Here is a 20,646-nt window from a genome sequence, read left to right as displayed (position 1 = left end):
TGAATTTACAGTGCAGAAGGAGGCCATTCGGCCCCCTGAGTCTGCACCGGCTCTTGGAAAGAGCACCCCACCCGAACTCAACACCTCCACCCAACACCAAGGGCAATTTTGGACACTAAGGGCAATTTATCATGGCCAATCCACCTACCCTGCACATCTTTGGACTGTGGGAGGAAACCGGAGCACCCGGAGGAAACCCACGCAGACACGGGGAGGACGTGCAGACTCCGCACAGACAGTGACCCAAGCCGGAATCGAACCTGGGACCCTGGAGCTGTGAGGCAATTGTGCTATCCACAATGCTACCGTGCTGCCCTTAAAAACAAATAAATCTACACTATATCATTTTACCGTAATCCATGTACCTATCCAATAGCTGCTTGAAGGTCCCTAATGTTTCCGATTCAACTACTTCCACAGGCAGTGCATTCCATGCCCCCACTACTCTCTGGGTAAAGAACCTACCTCTGATATCCCTCCTATATCTTTCACCTTAAATTTATGTCCCCTTGTAATGGTTTGTTCCACCCGGGGAAAAAGTCTCTGACTGTCTACTCTATCTATTCCCCTGATCATCTTATAAACCTCTATCAAGTCGCCCCTCGTCCTTCTCCGTTCTAATGAGAAAAGGCCTAGCACCCTCAACCTTTCCTCGTAAGACCTACTCTCCATTCCAGGTAACATCCTGGTAAATCTTCTTTGCACCTTTTCCAAATCTTCCACATCCATCCTAAAATGAGGTGACCAGAACTGTACACAGTACTCCAAATGTGGCCTTACCAAAGTTTTGTACAGCTGCATCACCACCTCACGGCTCTTAAATTCAATCCCTCTGTTAATGAACGCGAGCACCCCATAGGCCTTCTTCACAGCTCTATCCACTTGAGTGGCAACTTTCAAAGATGTATGAACATAGACCCCAAGATCTCTCTGCTCCTCCACATTGCCAAGAACTCTACCGTTAACCCTGTATTCCGCATTCATATTTGTCCTTCCAAAATGGACAACCTCACACTTTTCAGGGTTAAACTCCATCTGCCACTTCTCAGCCCAGCTCTGCATCCTATCTATGTCTCTTTGCAGCCGACAACAGCCCTCCTTACTATCCACAACTCCACCAATCTTCGTATCGTCTGCAAATTTACTGACCCACCCTTCAACTCCCTCATCCAAGTCATTAATGAAAATCACAAACAGCAGAGGACCCAGAACTGATCCCTGCGGTACACCACTGGTAACCGGGATCCAGGCTGAATATTTGCCATCCACCACCACTCTCTGACTTCTATCGGTTAGCCAGTTCGTTATCCAACTGGCCAAATTTCCCACTATCTCATGCCTCCTTACTTTCTGCAGAAGCCTACCATGGGGAACCTTATCAAATGCCTTACTAAAATCCATGTACACTACATCCACTGCTTTACCTTCATCCACATGCTTGGTCACCTCCTCAAAGAATTCAATAAGATTTGTAAGGCAAGACCTACCCCTCACAAATCCGTGCTGACTATCCCTAATCAAGCAGTGTCTTTCCAGATGCTCAGAAATCCTATCCTTCAGTACCCTTTCCATTACTTTGCCTACCACCGAAGTAAGACTAACTGGACTAAATTCCCAGGGTTATCCCTAGTCCCTTTTTTGAACAGGGGCACGACATTCGCCACTCTCCAATACCCTGGTACCACCCCTGTTGACAGTGAGGACGAAAAGATCATTGTGTGTCAAATCTTTTTCTACTCATTCCTCGGCAAGAAAAACAGAATTAATCTGTATTTAAGATGTTTGCGCTTTTAAATAATTAAATATGGCCAAAGCTCACAGAAAGTCTGTGTCCATAATGAAACATTTGGCCATTCGGATACAGTTTTCAGAGCTTGATGTGCGCCAAGTTTAACTCCTCTAGTTCCAATAAGCATGTAACTTAAATGTAGAGCAGGCTACAAAGTAATAATTTAGATACATCTGGTGTCAACTAAGCATTTTGAATTCATAAAATGCTTATTCTATTTGTGACATAAATTAGGATGGTCAATTAATGATAAGTTAACTTCCATGATTAACATGCGTTAAAAAATTAATCTCTAAAGAATTAACATGTTAATCATGGAAGTTAATGACAACTAATCAAAATAAAAAAATTAATCTCCAAAGAATTAACATGTTAATCATGGAAGTTAATGACAACTAATCAAAATTCCACTTGATTTTTATTATTCTACTGAAACATCAGCGGCCAGTCTTAAGATTATTTTCAATTCCACTGTTAATCAACTATATACTTGGGACTATAAAACAGGTTTACCCCCTAATCTTGTTTTCGACACTCATCTCAAATTCACATTAAGGGCACAACTATCTATGACCAATCTAATGATATATATGGCATGGCAAAATGAGTAATTTAATTACCACCCAGTTGACTCCATCATTAAACTAATGGGAAGTGGGCAGCACGGTGGCGCAGTGGTTAGCACTACTGCCTCATGGCATCGAGGTCCCAGGTTAGATCCCGGCACTGGGTCACTGCCCATGTGGAGTTTGCACATTCTCCTCGTGTTTGCCTGGGTTTCACCCCCATAACCCAAAGATGTGCAGGGTAGGTGGATCGGCTAAGCAAAATTGCCCCTTAATTGGAAAAAATGAATTGGGTACTCTTAAATTTATTTTAAAAAATAAAAGTAAAAAATAAATAACGGGAGGTGTTGTTGACAATAACGTCAAGTGGCATTTACTCAGCAATCTGCACACCAATGTTCCGTTTGAGTTCTACCAGGGTCACTCAGCTCGAGGGCACATTACAATCGTGGTCCAACGATGGACAAATGAGCTGAGGGCGAGGTGAGAGCGAGTGCCCTGGATGTCAAGGCACATTGGACCAAGTGAGATATTAAGGGTAGCAAAGTCGAAATCAATAGGAATCGGGGTTAAAAACTCTACAGTGGTCAATTTCCTAAACTGCCTCCCTGCACAGCACCGGCGTACCTCCACCACATAGACTACATCACCATCTTGGCACGGTTAATTACGGGAAAGCAACACATGTTGGCCTGGCCAGACGTTCACACACCAAGAACAAATGAATCATGAAAGATTAAGGTAGGGGGATTGAGTTTCATAGAATTTACAGTGCAGAAGGAGGCCATTCAGCCCATCGAGTCTGCACCGGCTCTTGGAAAGAGCACCCCACCCAAGGTCAACACCTCCACCCCATCCCCACAACCCAGTAACCCTACCCAACACTAAGGGCAATTTTGGACACTAAGGGCAATTTATCATGGCCAATCCACCTAACCTGCACATCTTTGGACTGTGGGAGGAAACCGGAGCACCCGGAGGAAACCCACGCACACACGGGGAGGACGTGCAGACTCCGCACAGACAGTGACCCAAGTCGGAATCGAACCTGGGACCCTGGAGCTGTGAAGCAGTTGCGCTATCCACAATGCTACCGTGCTGCCATGACAACATGTTGAAGCTGTACAAAACTCTGGTGCAGCCGCATTTGGAGTATTGCGTGCAGTTCTGGTCGCTGCATTATAGGATGTGGAAGCATTGGAAAGGGTGCAGAGGAGATTTACCAGGATGTTGCCTGGAGGGAATATCTTATGAGGAAAGGCGGAGGGACTTGAGGCTGTTTTCGCTAGAGTGAAGAAGGTTAAGAGGTGACTTAATAGAGGCATACAAGATGATCAGAGGATTAGATAGGGTGGACAGTGAGAGCCTTTTTCCTCGGATGGTGATGGCTAGCACGAGGGGACATAGCTTTAAATTGAGGGCAGATAGATATAGGACAGATGTCAGAGGTAGGTTCTTTACTCAGAGTAGTAAGGGCATGGAATGCCTTGCCTGCAATAGTAGTGGACTCCCCAACATTAAGGGCATTTAAATGGTCATTGGATAAACATATGGATGATAATGGAATAGTGTAGATGGGCTTTAGATTGGTCGGCGCAACAGAGGGCCGAAGGGCCTGTAATGTTCTATGTTCTAAGCACTACCTCTTGTTACTATCCTTGGTCAGACCCCAGGACATGGAGATTTGGAGATTGTTGGGGGCGGGATCCAATTAGGGACCAATAACATTTTGTTTAAAGTGGATAAAGGTTCAAAATTCAAGGCACCTGCTTTTGGAATAAAGCCATAAGATTCTACGGGGTTTGAACAAACAAAAACAAACTTTATCGTACAAGTAAAAAGCTCGCTTCAGGTCACTTCGTAAGTATGATGGGGAGGAAAAATCCCCTTATACGATTAGTGTCCTGATGAGTGCAAAATGAAAAATTTCAACTACTCTTTTTAAGCATGTTCTATATACTCCAAACAACTATTTACTGTTGAAGTTCAGAAAGACAAGGCTATTTACAATACTCTCATTCAGTACAACTTTGAGGTACGTACAAGTTAGATGAATACACCATACTACAGAGTAAATGGCAAATGCAACCAAAATAGAGTTGATGGGTTTCTCAAGAACCCAGCAAGATGTCAGTGAACACCAAGTCAAAAAATCTTGTTGAAACTCTGTCTCAAAACATTCCCAGATTCACCTTTGAAGATCTCTCCTGGGAAATTCTCTCCAAATTTCACTCCTACTTGGATGGCTTTAACAATAGCCCACCTCAAAGGGTTTCAATCTTACCTTGCAAGATCCTTTTCCGTGATTTCCAAGTACACTCAAACATTAGCTTGCAAGCACACTTTCAGATCTATCACCCTACGAAGCAGAACACTTCTGCTCCAATGGGGTACCTTCACACCCATGGTCTGCTCCTTAGTTTTCTAAAAGTTCATTGGAACCTATTTCTGTACCTTTTGTCTTTGTGACCCTTGTTGGTTGCCAGACTACCCATTCTGGTGATCTTCCAGCCTTCTGCATTGAGTTCCACAGATTCACAACCTCTGGCTGAAGAAATTCCTCTTCATCGGTTTTAAAAGATCCTCCCTTCAGTCGGAGGCTGTGCCCTCAGGTTCTAGTATCTCCGACTAGTGGAAACATCCTCTCCATGTTCGTTCTATCTAGGCCTCTCAGTATTCTGTAGGTTTCAATGAGATTGCCCTCATCCTCACCCAGAGTCCTCAACCGCTCCTCACATGACAAGTCCTTCATTCTGGGAACCTCCTCTGGACGCTCTCTAAGACCAGCACATCCTTCCTTAGATATGGGGCGCAAAACTGCTCACAATATTCCAAAGAAGTGTGATGGAACACTCCACTTGCCTGGATAAATGCAACTCCAACAACAGAAGAAGCCTGACACCATCCAGGGCAAAGCAGCCCAATTGATTATCATTCACTCCCAGCACCACTGACACAGTAGCATCCGTGTGTACCATCTACAAGATGCACTGCAGGAACTCACCAAGGCTCCTTAGGCAGCACCTTATATAATTGCTGCCATCTGACACATGGGAACACCTCCATCAGAGGTTCTTCTCCAAGCCACTCATTACCCTGACTTGGGAATATATCACCGTTACTTGACTGTTGCTGGGTCAAAATCCTGCAACTCCCTCCCGAAAAGCACAGTGGGTGCACTGACAGTGGTTCAAGAAAGAAGCTCATCACCTCCTTCTCAAGGGCAATTAGGGATGAACAATAAATGCTGCCTTGCCAGTAGCACCCACACCTTGTAAATGAAAAAACGTGGAGACAGAACAAATTAGAAATGCACCACCAGTCAGCAAACATCTATTAGTATACTTCACTACAGCTGAATGGTCTCACAATTATATACATTGCACATATTGAAAAGAAAAGGACCTTCACATAATCCCCCAATTTGCCCTTGCTTTTTACTGAAAGGAGAAAGATTAGATTCTGGATTCTCTCATTCCTATCTGTGCAAACTAATTTTGTGTAAATGCTGTCAACATGCAATAAGATTAGAATGCTACTCCACAGATTGTAAATGATTTTATATTTTGTATGTTGCAATTGGAAGGTTATAGAATTATTCTAGATTTAGTATTAGGCTGGAGTGGCTCTGACTCCTAGTCATTTTTAAACATGACTGTGGGTGGCCTTTTAATGTACTTACCATTGCACATTTCCCTCTAAACCACTTTAGTGCACCCCAGATGCATTCTCATAATGAGGAATGAGTTTCGCTCATAACATTTTTACAGAAAATATTTCACCCAGGTGTTATTTCAGTGGCTGCAGTTTTTGAGACACCTGTTAATTATTTAGCCATTGAAAGAGGGTGGCACAGTAGCAGTGGTTAGCACAGTTGCTTCACAGCATCAGGGTCCCAGGTTTGATTCCCGACTTGGGTGACTGGCCATGCAGACTCCGCACAGTCTCCCAGTGTTTCCTCCGGGTGCTCCAGTTTCCTCCCACAAGTTTGAAAGACATGCGGTTAGGTAATTTGGACATTCTAAATTCTCCCTCCGTGTACCATTATTAACTATTGCCAAATATCCACACGCTGCCAACAACCTAAATTAAATACACCATAGCGGCTATTCCAAGCTTAACTGCAGTCTAAAGGGAGTCATAAAACTCAGGAGTCTAAAATGAGAACTCGAAATGACACCTCAGATAAGTATAGTCACCATAGTCCCAGGTAACCATAGGCTGCTTTCCCCTTTGGAGGGGAAGAGCTGACTGGTGATGATTTAACCAGAGGATCACCAAACCTCAAGCAAGGGGCAAGGATGAGAAGGTGGACGCTCATGAATAACCTCAGCCAGTAACCTCAGTGATTAGATAGGAGAAAACCCTCCGAAAACTAGAGCTTACTTGCTCCCTTATTCTCTACTTCCTTCTGTGCGGCAAGATTTTATGATGCTTCAAAATATTTATATCTGTAAGAGATAAAACTTTAGCCTATTGAGGATGCCAGTCTACAGATTCAGCTTCAGGATTTGCTGGTCATATGTTGATCGTGTACAAAGGGGAAGAAAACTTTGAAGATAGAGTAGGAGCAAATTGATTTTAAAATTGAGGCACAAATATAAACGTACACGAGTGAGGGAGCTTCAGGAATATAGTACCAATGCATAAAATGGTAGCTCCTTGATTAGCTACTCCAGACAGTAATTACTGCCTTTTTAACCAGTCGGTTAATCCTGTAACCCATTAAAGAAATGATGAGCTCGGTTCACCTGCCCACAGTAAGGTTTCAAAATGATTGTTCCCTCAAGATCACCATCCATCTATCTCTACAGCGTGTATATAAACATTCCACCAGATCTAGTGTTATTGTTTGACAAATCTGAAATTTATTGCTCTAACATCGGACTTGGGCCCTTCTGCTTGACTGAGTTAACAGTATGGTGTACGATTTCATTGGCTGAATTTCCTAACCATGTGCCTCAAATCAAAGTTCAACTCAATTCAACACTCTTCTGCTCCCACGTAGCATTGTCCAGCCATTCCCAATTAATCAAATGTGTCAGATTGCTATCAACCCAAGTTTAGACCTGCAAAATCCTATTCTTCCCATTTCCAAAGCATTGCGTAACTTTGCTCTCAAAAGCCATAAAAGTGAAGAGGCCATGTGTAGCTAAGTGAACAGAAGGATTCACCTGGAATTTTCTCCATCTGACTTACAACAAAACTCCACTAAAATATATGCTGATCTTGCCGCCAGCAGCTTCAGCCAAAATCTCTTGATCAAGCATACAACCAGCACAAGTTCAGCAGAACTACTGAGGCGCAAAGACTCAAAGAAACATGCAGATCATATGCCAACATCCTTTTTATCTTATTGATTTTGTGAAAATTAGATTGAAATCATGAAACCATAATGTACAGAGTTATATGGTGTCTAGTGTAGACGTAGGCCAGCCAGCACAACTGGTCTATGCCAGTGTTTATGTCCCACACAAGCCTCCTCCCATCCCTCTTCATTTAGCCCCATCAGCAAATCCCCCCTGTTCCTTTCTGAGTGTTTATTCGTTTCCCCTTAAATGAATTTATGCTACTCCCGCAACCAGCCCTTATTGCTGGGCAGCACAAGTGGATAGCACTGTGGCTTCACAGCGCCAGGGTCCCAGGTTCGATTCCCCGCTGGGTTACTGTCTGTGCGGAGTCTGCACGTTCTCCCAGTGTCTGTGTGGGTTTCCTCAGGGTGCTCCGGTTTCCTCCCACAGTTCAAAGACGTGCAGGTTAGGTGGATTGGCCATGATAAATTGCCCTTAGTGACTGGGTTACGGCGATAGGGTGGAAGTGAGGGCTTAAGTGGGTCGGTGCAGACTCGATGGGCCGAATGGCCTCCTTCTGCACTGTATGTTCTATGTAATTCTATGTAATTGCAGTGTCTCACATTCTCACCACTCCTTGAATGAAATAAGTTTCCCCTGAATTCCCCGTGTCTGCATGGGTTTCCTCCGGGTGCTCTGGTTTCCTCCCACAGTCCAAAGATGTGCAGGTTAGGTGAATTGGCCAATGATAAATTGCCCTGAATGTCCAAAATTGCCCTTGGTGTTGGGTGGAGGTGTTGAGTTTGGGTAGGGTGCTCGTTCCAGGAGCTGGTGCGGACTCAGGGGGCCGAATGGCCTCCTTCTGCACTGTAAATTCAATGATAATCTATGATTAATCTAGGACAAAGGTTCGGCACAACATCGTGGGCCGAAGGGCCTGTTCTGTGCTGTATTTTCTATGTTCTATGTATTCGGTATTGGATATTTGTGACTATCTCTAGTTTTGGACTTCCCACAAGTGGAAACACTTACTCTACATCTACTCGAACCACCTCCTCATAAATGTTTAAAGATCTCTTAGACATACCTGAAAAGTAAATTATCTCAATATCAGCTTCATGCTGGCGAATTGTTTTTGGTACCTTCTCTGGTGCCTCTGTACTTTTGATTATGCGGAGACCAGCAACACAGTATTCCAACTGTGGACTAATCAAGGTGCTATACAAGTTTAAAGAAAGTTTCCAGCTTTTAAATTCTATCCTCTAGAAACAAGCACCAATGCATAGGCAAGGACAAGTTGTGATAAGTACAAGAAATCATTATAAATTATATTTATATTTGTTGCAGCAATGTTATCTACGCCTGGGGTGTAGATAATTTATGAGGGATGGTTGTTAGTCCTGGATAAACAGATCATGAGACACCTTAATGGGAGGAGACTGAAGAATACCTTATGATGTAATTAAAGGTGGAGCCATATCTGTCTCTGATTTGGGGTTTGCCATCATATTTTAGTCTGACAAGACAAGTCTTCAGCTGGCTCCTGAAAGGTCCTCCCCATGCTCTTCACAGAGGAACGCGAGTAAACCTGATTATTAACTTTATTTCTAATTGGTCTTTGAACTATATTGGTTTGTTTAGTTGAAATATACAGTTACAGGTGTACCAAGTACATTAAAGTTTTTCTTTTATTTAAAAAAACATTCAACTGTTAACTGTAAAGCTGTTACTTTGTTGCTAATTTTATTTATTCTGTGCTTAAATTAAAGTTTGTTTTAACATAAAAGATACCTATTGGGTGTTATTACTCCTGTGGCAAAGTAGGTTTTCCTCAGTTTTACAAATTGCAACTTGTTGGGTTCTCATCCGGGATCCTAACAATGAAAGCCCTGAATATTTTTACTGGCACAGATTCTATTGCCGTGAGAAATATTCAAAAAGGTATACAAGTCAACAAAAGGTCCCCAAAAATGTAAAATAAAATTGCCAAGAAAAAAAAACACCAGAAAGAAAACCTGGGGCTTGTTCCAAGACAGAAACTTCTCAGCAATAGTGATCTCAGTGTTTGGTGGGCACTGAAGTCTGAACATGCATTTATACCCATTCAGAACTGACATTACTGTAGGAAACTATTTTCCAGTATTTTGCATGATTAAATAAAACTACGTTAATTTAAGATTTTGATAGTTGCAACAGGGGGCAGTGCAAATAACAGAGTAATTCTGTCTTGCAAGATTCCGGCAGAAAACCAAGGCAGGTGCAAAATCTTCTCAAACATGTAATGCTGTTCTTAAAGAGATTTCTAACCATGAGCCTTTAAATCTGCGTTTTTCAGACACAAACTCTGGGTGGATCGAGGAGCGATCAGTTGCAGCTTCCCCATGGTAATCCCGATCGTGGGAGAAGTGCCCAAAGGCCGCTACCAGCATTTATGAGAATGGCAGCCGCTGCCACCTTTTAAATGAGAACTAAAGGAGGCCACATGCAGCCTTACGGCCATAAGCAGCAGCAGTTAGCATGTCACGTGCCCTGCGTGTACACTTAACATCAAGTACCCTGTATGTACTTGCATTTGGTGCCAAATCTTGGAGCAGAGTGGATTACATTTCCAGCTGCTAGCAAGCAAGGCAAGAGGACTGTGAAGATGAACCGTTTTGTTACAAGAGATGGCCGGAGACACAAATTTCACATCTGAATCTGGAGAGACCTGCTCAAGAAAGTCCAGGGAAGGACAGAGCAGTGCTAGTGTTAGCTCTGTTCAGAGCTCCCAAGGCCTTTGGGTAATATCCTACAGAAGAAGAAACTTAACTCGGAAACAAAGCAATACAAAGATGATTTCTTGAGGTATGGCTTTGTCAATTGTGCCAATGCAAATAAGGATGCAAAACCCATGTGTATTACATGCAGAGGAATACTGGCAAATGAGAGGCGAGTGAAAAATTCTTTGAGGTTTGGATCCTAGAGTCAGTTATTATATCACAGCTGACTCCAAATGAAAAGATTATGCTGCTGTACCTGACCTGTGGCAGCACATTAAAAACACGTCAAAAGCTCACGATGCGGTCAGCATCCTGAAGTAGCATCTCCCAGAGGTATCCAGTACGGAGTAAAACGAGCATTTTGTTGCAAATCCCCTTCACGGCGACCTACATGTGCGAGGTTGGATTTTTAATTCTCACGAAGATGAAGACGACACAAAGGGACTGGCTGAACTTTGCACCTGAAATGCGTATCGCCTCGCGTCCTGTGAACCTGATTGGCGTGAAATCGCAAGGACCAAGCAGGCTCCCGTTTCACATTAAAGGTAAGTGAACATGGCATGTGTCACGAAGGTTGGTTGACGTGGGTCGCAAAGGTTGGCCGATGGCAAAAGTGGGTCCCAGGGAAAAAACGTTTGAAAAACATCACTTTAAAGTTTAAGCAACACTTGTCGGCTCATTTCAACCACAAACACTTAAGGGCAGCCTTACTGAATCTGCTGGCCTTCTCCTGCCTGTTGTGTGGAAATGCAAACAAAAAAAATACCACAATGTTAAATTATGGAGTAAACATGGATTTATCCAGCCCAATGGACTTTTAAAGTACTTTGTAAGTACCATGGCATCAATAATCTGAAATGGCAGTCGACATCAAATCATATTCCAAATCTATTGGCTAATTATTCTTCAAGCAGCAAAACTCCAATGCATCTGAATTGTGAAAAACGACTCCCGAAAGTGGAAAGTAAGCACAAGTGTATTTACCCATAACCTTACTCTTTTTAAAGACACCCCTTAAAACTACCCTACTTACATGGCTTGGTGTCAAATTTTGTGATAACGCTCCTATAAAGCATTGAGCATTTTAGTGTTACAGGTGCTGTACAAATATAACATGTTCTTGTGTAAACACATTTATACTGTGAATTTACAAGTTAGCAAACTGAGTGACTGGCTCACATTCCATTATTCAGCCCCTACAATTCTACTGATGAAGTCTGACCAAACAGTTTCCAAGAAAGGAGTGATGCCAACTACTTTTGTCGTTATAGGCATTGCATCCATAATACATAGGCGGCACAATAGCACAGTGGTTAGCACTGTTGCTTCACAGCATCAGGGACCCCGGTTTGATTCCCAGTTTGGGCCACTGTCTGTGCGGAGTCTGCACGTTCTCCCCATGTCTGCATGTGTTTCCTCCGGGCACTCCGGTTTCCTCCCACAGGTACAAAAGACATGCTCATTAGGTGGATTGGACATTCTGAATTCTCCCTCAGTGTACCCAAACAGAAGCTGGAGTGTGACAACTGAAATGAAACGAAAATCGCTTATCGTCACAAGTAGGCTTCAAATGAAGTTACTGTGAAAAGCCCCTAGTCGCCACATTCCGGCACCTGTTCGGGGAGGCTGGTACGGGAATTGAACCATGCTGCTGGCTTGCCTTGGTCTGCATTCAAAGCCAGAGATTTAGCCCTGTGCTAAATCAGCCCCTAGGCTTTTCACAGTAACTTCACTGCATTGTTAATGTAAGCCTACTTGCGACCCTATTAAAGATTATTATGGCAATTTGTTTTTAAATTACCAAAGTCAATTTGCCTTATTAATGGTTTAAACAGAAATCTTAAGCTTGAAAGCAGCTGCCATATCTTGTAGAAGTTATGTAATCTGGAATATTACAAATATAAGTTCGGTCCATGAATATGGATCAGACGATATTGCTTCTACTTCCATAAAAAACACCATTTTAACATTGTATATTATTGCATGGCTTTCATTCAAAATATAAATACAACTGCAATATTAATAGTTTATTCAACGGAATCTGCAGTTAGATTTGGCTCAATAATACTCCAACAGGAGGGAGGACAGGTTATTACAAAGTATTACTACAAAACCAGGCCGGTGAGCCAAACAAGTCTTTGCCAGTGCTTATGGTCCACAGGGGCCACCTTCCACACCCCGAATATCAAGGCTATCAATTACCTCTCTTTTTGATTTGAAAAATAAAATGAACACTCAAATTTCACAAAACTAGTTTTTTTTGTTTAAAAAAAGTACAAATCCAACAGGACATTTCAGCACATTTCCTATATTCCTTTTGGAAAGGAGATTGACATTCAATATTTAAGGTGGCCAAGCTGCAGGCACTGCAGCACATCAGGGAGGAAAGTTACCTGGACACTTTATTTCAGGTGGAGGAGGTCGCACCCCTTAGAAAGGGCTTACTGATTTAGTCGCTGGTCAGGAATAGAGACTGCAACTGAGGCAGGTAAAGGTGCCCAGAGGATAGGAGCATTGGCCCTTGCCAATTGACCAACAGGTCTGAGGTTTTTTGGAAAAGTGTGGGGGCTGCAGGATGGCTGAGCTAACTGACCATGAAACCATGAGGTTTAGGGGGTTTTGAGGAAAAACCTTTTTACCCAGAGAGTGAGGACGGTCTGGGAGGGTGGTAGAGGCGGGATGTCTCACATCCTTTAAAACCTGGATGAGTACTTGGCACGCCATAACATTCAAGCTATGGGCCAAGTGCTGGCAAGTGGGATTAGGTGGGCAGTTCAGGGCCTTTCATGCACTCTCGATGGACCAAAGAGCCTCTTCTGTACTGCAGTATTCTGTGATTCTGTTTGTGGGTGCAAAGTTTGTGAAACTAAGTTACACAAAGCATTAGTGAGACAACATCTGAAGTGCTGGGTACAGTATTGCTCATCTTATTTAAAGAAGGTTTGTCAGACTAACACCTAGATTGGATGGGTTACCTTGAGGAAATGTTGGCAGGCCAGGCTAGTACTCGCTGGAGGTTAGAAGAGTAAAAGGGGACTTGACTGATTGAAACATACAAGATCCTCAGGGATCTTGACATGGTGCATGTGGAAAGGATGTTTCCAACTTGTGGGAAGATCTAGAAATAAGGGGTTAAAAATAAGGGGTTTCTCATTTAAAATGGAGGTGATGTAGGCATTCTCTCTCGGGGCGGGGGCGAACTGGGGTTCATGAGACTCTGGAACTCTTCCTGAAAAGGTAGTGGAAGCAGAGTGATTATTTTTAAGGCAGCGGTGGATAGATTCTTGATAATCATGGGGTCGAGGGGTTATGAAGAGTATCAGATCAACCATGCTGACAAGTGCAGGCTTCAGGGGCCAAATGGCCTACATCTGCTCCTTCTTCCTATGGCATTACAATTCCTTCTGCCATTTTCCCTCTTGACCTACATGCCTTTTCGTCTCTCACCATTCAACTATGAGCCAGAGATCAGAACAGCACAGAACAGGCCCTTCGGCCCTCGATGTTGTGCCGAGCATTGTCCAAAACCAAGATCAAGCTATCCCACTCCCTGTCATTCTGGTGTGCTCCATGTGCCTATCCAATAACCGCTTGAAAGTTCCTAAAGTGTCCGACTCCACTATCACAGCAGGCAGTCCATTCCACACCCTAACCACTCTCTGAGTAAAGAACCTACCTCGGACATCCCTCCTATATCTCCCACCCTGAATCTTATAGTTATGCCCCCTTGTAACAGCTACAGCCACCCAAGGAAATAGTCTCTGACCGTCCACTCTATCTATCCCCCTCATTATCTTATAAACCTCTATTAAGTCGCCTCTCATCCTCCTCCGCTCCAAAGAGAAAAGCCCAAGCTCCCTCAACCTTTCCTGTTAAGACCTATCCTGCAAACCAGGCAGCATCCTGGTAAATCTCCTTTGCGCCCTTTCCAATGCTCCCACAACCTTCCTATAATGAGGTGACCAGAACTGCACACAATACTCCAAATGTGGTCTCACCAGGGTCATGTATAGTTGCAGCATACCCCCGCAGCTCTTAAACTCAAGCCCCGTTAATAAACATTAACACACTATAAGCCTTCTTCACGGCTCTATCCACTTGAGTGGCAACTTTCAGAGATCTGTGGACATGAACCCCAAGATCTCTCTGTTCCTCCACATTCCTCAGAACCCTGCCGTTGACCCTGTAATCCGCATTCACATTTTTTCTACCAAAATGAATCACCTCACACTTATCAGGGTTAAACTCCATCTGCCATTTTTCGGCCCAGCTCTGCATCCTATCAATGTCTCTTTGCAGCCGACAACAGCCCTCCACCTCATCCACTACTCCACCAATCTTGGTGTCATCAGCAAATTTACTGACCCACCCTTCAGCCCCCTCCTCCAAGTCATTGATAAAAATCACAAATAGCAGAGGACCCAGCACTGATCCCTGTGGTACACCGCTGGTAACTGGTCTACAGTCTGAAAATTTTCCATCCACCACTGTCTTCTATGTGATAGCCAGTTACTTATCCAATTGGCCAAATTTCCCTCTATCCCACACCTCCTTACTTTCTTCATGAGCCGACCATGGGGAACCTTATCAAACGCCTTACTGAAATCCATGTATACGACATCAATTGCTCTACCTTCATCTACACACTTAGTTACCTCCTCAAAGAATCCAATCAAATTTGTGAGGCATGACCTACCCTTCACGAATCCGTGTTGACTATCCCGGATTAAGCTGCATCTTTCCAAATGGTCATAAATCCTATCCTTCAGGACCTTTTCCATTATCTTCCTGACCACCGAAGTAAGACCAACTGGTCTATAATTACCAGGGTCATTCCTATTCCCTTTCTTGAACAGAGGAACAACATTCACCACTCTCCAGTCCTCTGGCATTATCCCAGTGGACAGCGAGGACCCAAATATCAAAGCCAAAGGCTCTGCAATCTTATCCCTTGCCTCCCAAAGAATCCTTGGGTATATCCCATCTGGCCCAGGGAGCTTGTCGACCCTCAGGTTTTTCAAAATTGCTAATACATTCTTCCTCAGAACATCTACTTCCTCCAGCCTACCTGCCTGAATCACACTCTCATCCTCAAAAACATGGCCCCTCTCCTTTGTGAACACTGAAGAAAAGTATTCATTCAACGTCTCAGCAATGGTAATGCTACTGAATGTCAACAGGCAATGGTTAGATTCTCTCTTGTTGGAGATATCATTGCTGGCACTTGTGTGACAGGACTGTTACTTGTCATTTGTCAGTCCAAGCCTGGATATTGTCCAGGTCTTGCCAGGTCTGATAATACCCAAAATACCACCCCCACAAAGAAAAACAAGTGGAGAAATACTGTAAATTTCAATATCCTGAAGGCTATTTTCCATTAATCATTCAATAACAATGTATATAACTAATTGGAGTTTCACACTACATTGGATTTTTTAAACAATAGAAAACAGCTTATTACAAATACAAGCCAGTTTTCTGATGGTTACAATCTACAGCACATTAAAGAAAAACCTCAGCAACAGCTCAGAAAACTAAGTAGTGTAGTTCTCACTCAATCCTCTTGCAAAGTTCTCACTGAATCCTCATTTAATTTCCAGGACTACTGCCCACTTGTGAATGCCATTTTTCCATTAGCAACAGCTGAACAAACCTGTAACGACGCTGCAGCCATGTATTTTTGATCTCTCAGAACGTCACAAAGAAACCTTTGTTAAAAAAAATGTGTACACAAAATGTAAAATATGACCTTGGGTAGGGTGCTCTTTCCAAGAGCCGGTGCAGACTCGATGGGCCGAATGGCCTCCTTCTGCACTGTAAATTCTATGAATCTATGATTATGAATGAGCGAGCTCCCAAAAGCATTGGAGTTATTTTTTTTAGGTCTGGTGGGAGAGGAAGAGGCGAAGGAAATGAAACCTTAAAGGATTTTTGTACAATAATGTACCATTTGATTTGAAACTGAGCTATCAAAACGATCTTGAACTTGATCCTGAACTGTACCTTTTGCTAATTTCAGAGATGCTATTGTAACTGACGCAGAGTGAAAACTCTCCCTCCAGGAATCTGCTGGAAAGTGCACACAATCAGTGAGGGCAAGACTGGTTAAACCAGTGCCTTTAATTGGCAGGCCTTTTGCATATATTGACACACACCAAAAAGTGCCCATCCTTGGTTCCAGAAGACCGCACAAGTAAAAACACAGCAATAACAATATACATTAATAATGCAGTCATGGGGTAACAAATACTTGCGCATCTAAGAGAAAGATGTTGGTAGTCATGGAAACAGAATTTCGGTACAAGTCAACATCCTCAGGTTCAGAAATGGAAGATTTTAAATCAGTATACACACATGTATCACTCACTAGTTCAAAATCATGCATTGTCTTTTTATACATTAGAATCCGGAGTGAAATACTCAAATGTGCTGTAAATTAGTAAACAGGCAAATAAGAGTTGGTTTCAGAGAATTTTCCCTGCAGTAGTCTGAAAATCATGGCATTATATGCACTGCCACACTTACAACATGACAGACGATTCCAGGGCAGCACGGTGGCACAGTGGTTAGCACTGCTGCCTACAGCACAGAGGACCTGGGTTCGATCCCGGCCCTGGGTCACTGTCCGTGTGGAGTTTGCACATGTTCCCCATGGCTGCGTGAGTTTCACCCAGCCAACCCCAAAGATGTGCAGGGCAGATGAATTGCCCCTTAATTGGAAAAAATAATAATTGGGTACTCCAAATATATTTTTAAAAAACGTTTAGAGAGTTCCATTATTAAGGTGGACATTAGAATTTTCTAATGCAAATAAAAAAAGGTAAAATTGACTTGAAACTTAGTACTAAAATTACATCTGCACAACCTAATACAATTATCATTTACCCTCAGTTTCACCTACAACTCCCCACATGAACAAAGAAACTCGGACATTAATTTAAAATCTGTTTCATTTCCTATTACATACATGATCCCACTAGAGAAACAATGTTTTCGTCTCAGCCTTTTGGCATTCATCTGGCAAGTTTAGCATTTTCTCTTTACATAGTTAGGTTTAGGATGGACAGGTAGTTTTTTGGGCTGAACGGTTAGTTAGCACCATGACATTTGTTTCTATGGATTGTTTTATTCATCCATGAGATGTGGGTGTCAATAACAAGGCAGGCATTTGCCATCCATGAGAAGGTGGTGGAGCTGCCTTCTTGAATTGCTACAGTTCATATGGTGTCATGTGCATCTAGAATGCTGAACACCCAGAGGAGAAATTGCATGTGATGGTGTTTACAAGTACCTACAGCACTTCTCCATCTTAGCAATTCACAGGCTTGGAGCATTTTGTTCATTATAGCAAGCATTTTTGAATAAGAAAAATCTTTAAAGATAATTTGTTGTAAACAACATTTGTTGTTTCATCAAGTTTGGTAAAAGGGTTCAAAATCATGAGGGTTGAATAGATGGGGGAAACGATTTCCATTGGCAGAAGGATCAAGAATCAGAGAAAACAAATTTAAAACGATTGTTAAAATAAGCATAAGAAAAGCTTTATTTCATTTTACACAAGGGCTTAGGATCTGGAACACATGGCCTTATGCCACGGTGGAGACAAATTCAATGGTAGTTTTCAAAATTCAATTGGATAAGCACCCCGAAAGGAGGAAAACATTGCAGGGAAAAGACAGAGCGGAGGGACTGTCCGAGTTGCTCCTGCAGAGACACAACATGCCAAACAGCCTCCTCTGTGCTATAACCATTCCATGATTGTCAGAACAGTCACATTATAAGCAGGAAGACAGAGAAGGGAGTGGACCTGGGGCACGTTCAGGTGAAAACTCACCTGCACCATCCCGGCTCTCTCACTCTGCTGCCTAGTTACTCAACCGTGGAGTATTTTGAGAATCACACAGTAAACGAGCAACCCACCCTCAACCAAGCCCCCCACCCACCCGGCCAGCCCTCAACGGCTGATTCTATCCCTGTGGCAGCCGCCGGGAGAACATTGCAGCGCCCCAGCCCTTTCCATGTTTATACACAGGATCCTCAGCCAGGCGTTAAACTGAGGCTCCCAGGCGGGAGGCCCCTGTGGGTGAGGACCTGCCCACGGTCACAGCTGCTCACCCCACCCCTCTCTCCTGCCTTCCCTCCATTGTTTCTCTCACACGGACAACTTTTCCAACGACCCTCCCCGGGGCCTAACCCGCTCTCCGGGGCAGTTACTCCCCACTTTTCCTCTTTGCAGGAAGGCTCACCTCCTCCATCTCCTCCGCCATTGTATTCAACTTCTCCTCATCCTCCAGCAGCTCATTCAGCTCCTGCAGACTCAGGGAGCTGAGGTTGGGCAGCGACATTTTCGTTCCCACACAGCTGTCGCCCCCTCCCAGGCAGCCCAGCCCAGAGCGGAAATCCCCGCCCACTCTGATTGACACGGCCTCTCCACCAATCAGCTGCGGCCGCCCAGTCCCAGCCCCCTCCCCTCGACCGCGGGAATTCCCCGCCCACTCTGATTGACACGGCCTCTCGACCACTCGTCTCCGGCTGCTGAAGGCAGCTCCGCCCCCTGAGGTCGCGCCGCCACGCCCCCAGCACTGGAAACCGCCGGCCACTCTGATTGACAAGGTCCCTCGACCAATCGGCGCTGACCCCTGAGGCACTCGAGTCCCGCCCCCCGCACCAACCACCACCGGAAATGGCCGTCAAGATGCGGCCCCGCCCATATCTCTATGATTGACAGACATCACAACCAATGACACGCTTGGTGAAGTCATCCACCTCTACCTGCCCCAAGGACGCACTGCCGCGCCCCAGCTGTGCAACAACAAAGCCCGTGTTCCAGGTGTGGGTTACGGCCTCCCTCGGGGCTGAAGGACTTCCTTGTAAGTCTGCTCCTGGCCATGGACAGATCCATCAGAGCATAGTCGGTGGTGGCCTTCGTCCCAGCTGCCTGAAACTCATTCCCAGGCTGCAGCCGTGCCTGGGTTTCTTCCCTGGACGGGGGGCAACGTGGAGTCGCAAGCGGGCTTGAAACTTAGCAATGGTCAGGGGGGGGTGGTGATGTGCATCAATGTAAATGCATGTAGGCTAGCTAGACACTAGAGGGACCACCAAAGACATCACACACACACACTCAACCAATAGATCAGTTAGATAGGATACGACCAATGGACATTCACGATTCACACACCACCACAGGAGGGCATTACACCAATCCATATATAAAGGACACCACATACATGATCTGCATCTTTCCAGTGGAGACAGTCAGTGAGTAGAGACACAGGGTTGATTCAATATTACACCCACCACGTGGATTGCAGCAGCTGGTTAGTCAGTCTGGGTAGCTGTAGTAGGATTAGCAGTAGTGTCGAACCCGAGTAATAGAAGTGTAAATAGTTTAATAAACGTGTTGAAGTTATCTCCGCGTCTGAACCCTCCTTTGTCAAGTGCACCACAAGGAAGCCGCTTATGTTACACCGGACAAATTCGGCAAATACTGTGAGGAAATCACACTCCAACCAGCAAGAAAAGGTAAGAGAACCGCCAGTACTCACCACGAGGCCGAGATCCCGGAGCAGAGAATAGTTTTGATCGGCGGCCATCTTTCTAACGGGACTGCACTTGCGCAATCACGAAAACGGCCCCCCGGTACAGGAACAGCGATTTGCGCAAACGCTTCCTACATATGATGTCACATGCGTCATGACATCAGAGGCCCCAGACCACTCCCATTTAAAGGGGAAACATCCCAAATCAAAGAAAAAATCTTTTAAAGCTGTAAAACAACCTTCCTTAACCTGGAATGACAGCACAGTGCCTCAAATTGAACCAGGAAATGAAATTAACCTCCAAAGAACCCTGCAACAAGCAGTTACCTACGCCCAAACCGATGATTCTGACCTTGAATACTTTGACGCCGACCGTTACATTTTCTCTGGACCTCGCGAGCCCAATGCCAGCTCTGACGCAAACAGTGATGATATGGTCCTAGAACACTATGACTCGGACGAACCTTTCACCTTGGGAGGCTACCCCAACCGCAACTAGACGTGTTGCACATTGGCGACCCCCGACGCAGACGCGGATTCATTCTTCAGCCCAGCAGATATGACATCCCGACTCGTGAGTGCAGGATTATGCTACGGCCTGAAACCAAGAGACAGAGAGCGGTACAAGCCCACAGAGAGCGGCCTGCTGCCACACAGAGCATGGTCCACGCACCGCTCAGGGTTCCCGACTCTACGAAAGAA

At 44.4% G+C, this 20,646-nt stretch overlaps 1 protein-coding gene across 1 annotated transcript in view; it reads right to left on the bottom strand.

The window, feature by feature from the left end:
- Nucleotides 1-18,805, bottom strand: part of LOC140406137 (vacuolar protein sorting-associated protein 37B-like) — a 50,103-nt gene extending 31,298 nt beyond the window's left edge. Inside the window, exon 1 of the mRNA XM_072494280.1 lies at nucleotides 18,652-18,805. Within this exon, the coding sequence (XP_072350381.1) occupies nucleotides 18,652-18,750 (99 nt within the window). The 5' untranslated portion in view covers nucleotides 18,751-18,805. The remainder of the gene's footprint in view (nucleotides 1-18,651) is intronic.
- Nucleotides 18,806-20,646: the final 1,841 nt, after the last annotated feature.

This window comes from Scyliorhinus torazame, unplaced genomic scaffold (genome assembly GCF_047496885.1).
Source record: "Scyliorhinus torazame isolate Kashiwa2021f unplaced genomic scaffold, sScyTor2.1 scaffold_302, whole genome shotgun sequence".
Taxonomy (NCBI): Eukaryota; Metazoa; Chordata; class Chondrichthyes; order Carcharhiniformes; family Scyliorhinidae; genus Scyliorhinus; species Scyliorhinus torazame.
Note: the sequence above shows the minus strand (reverse complement) of the source record. Positions and strands in the feature narration are given on the sequence as shown.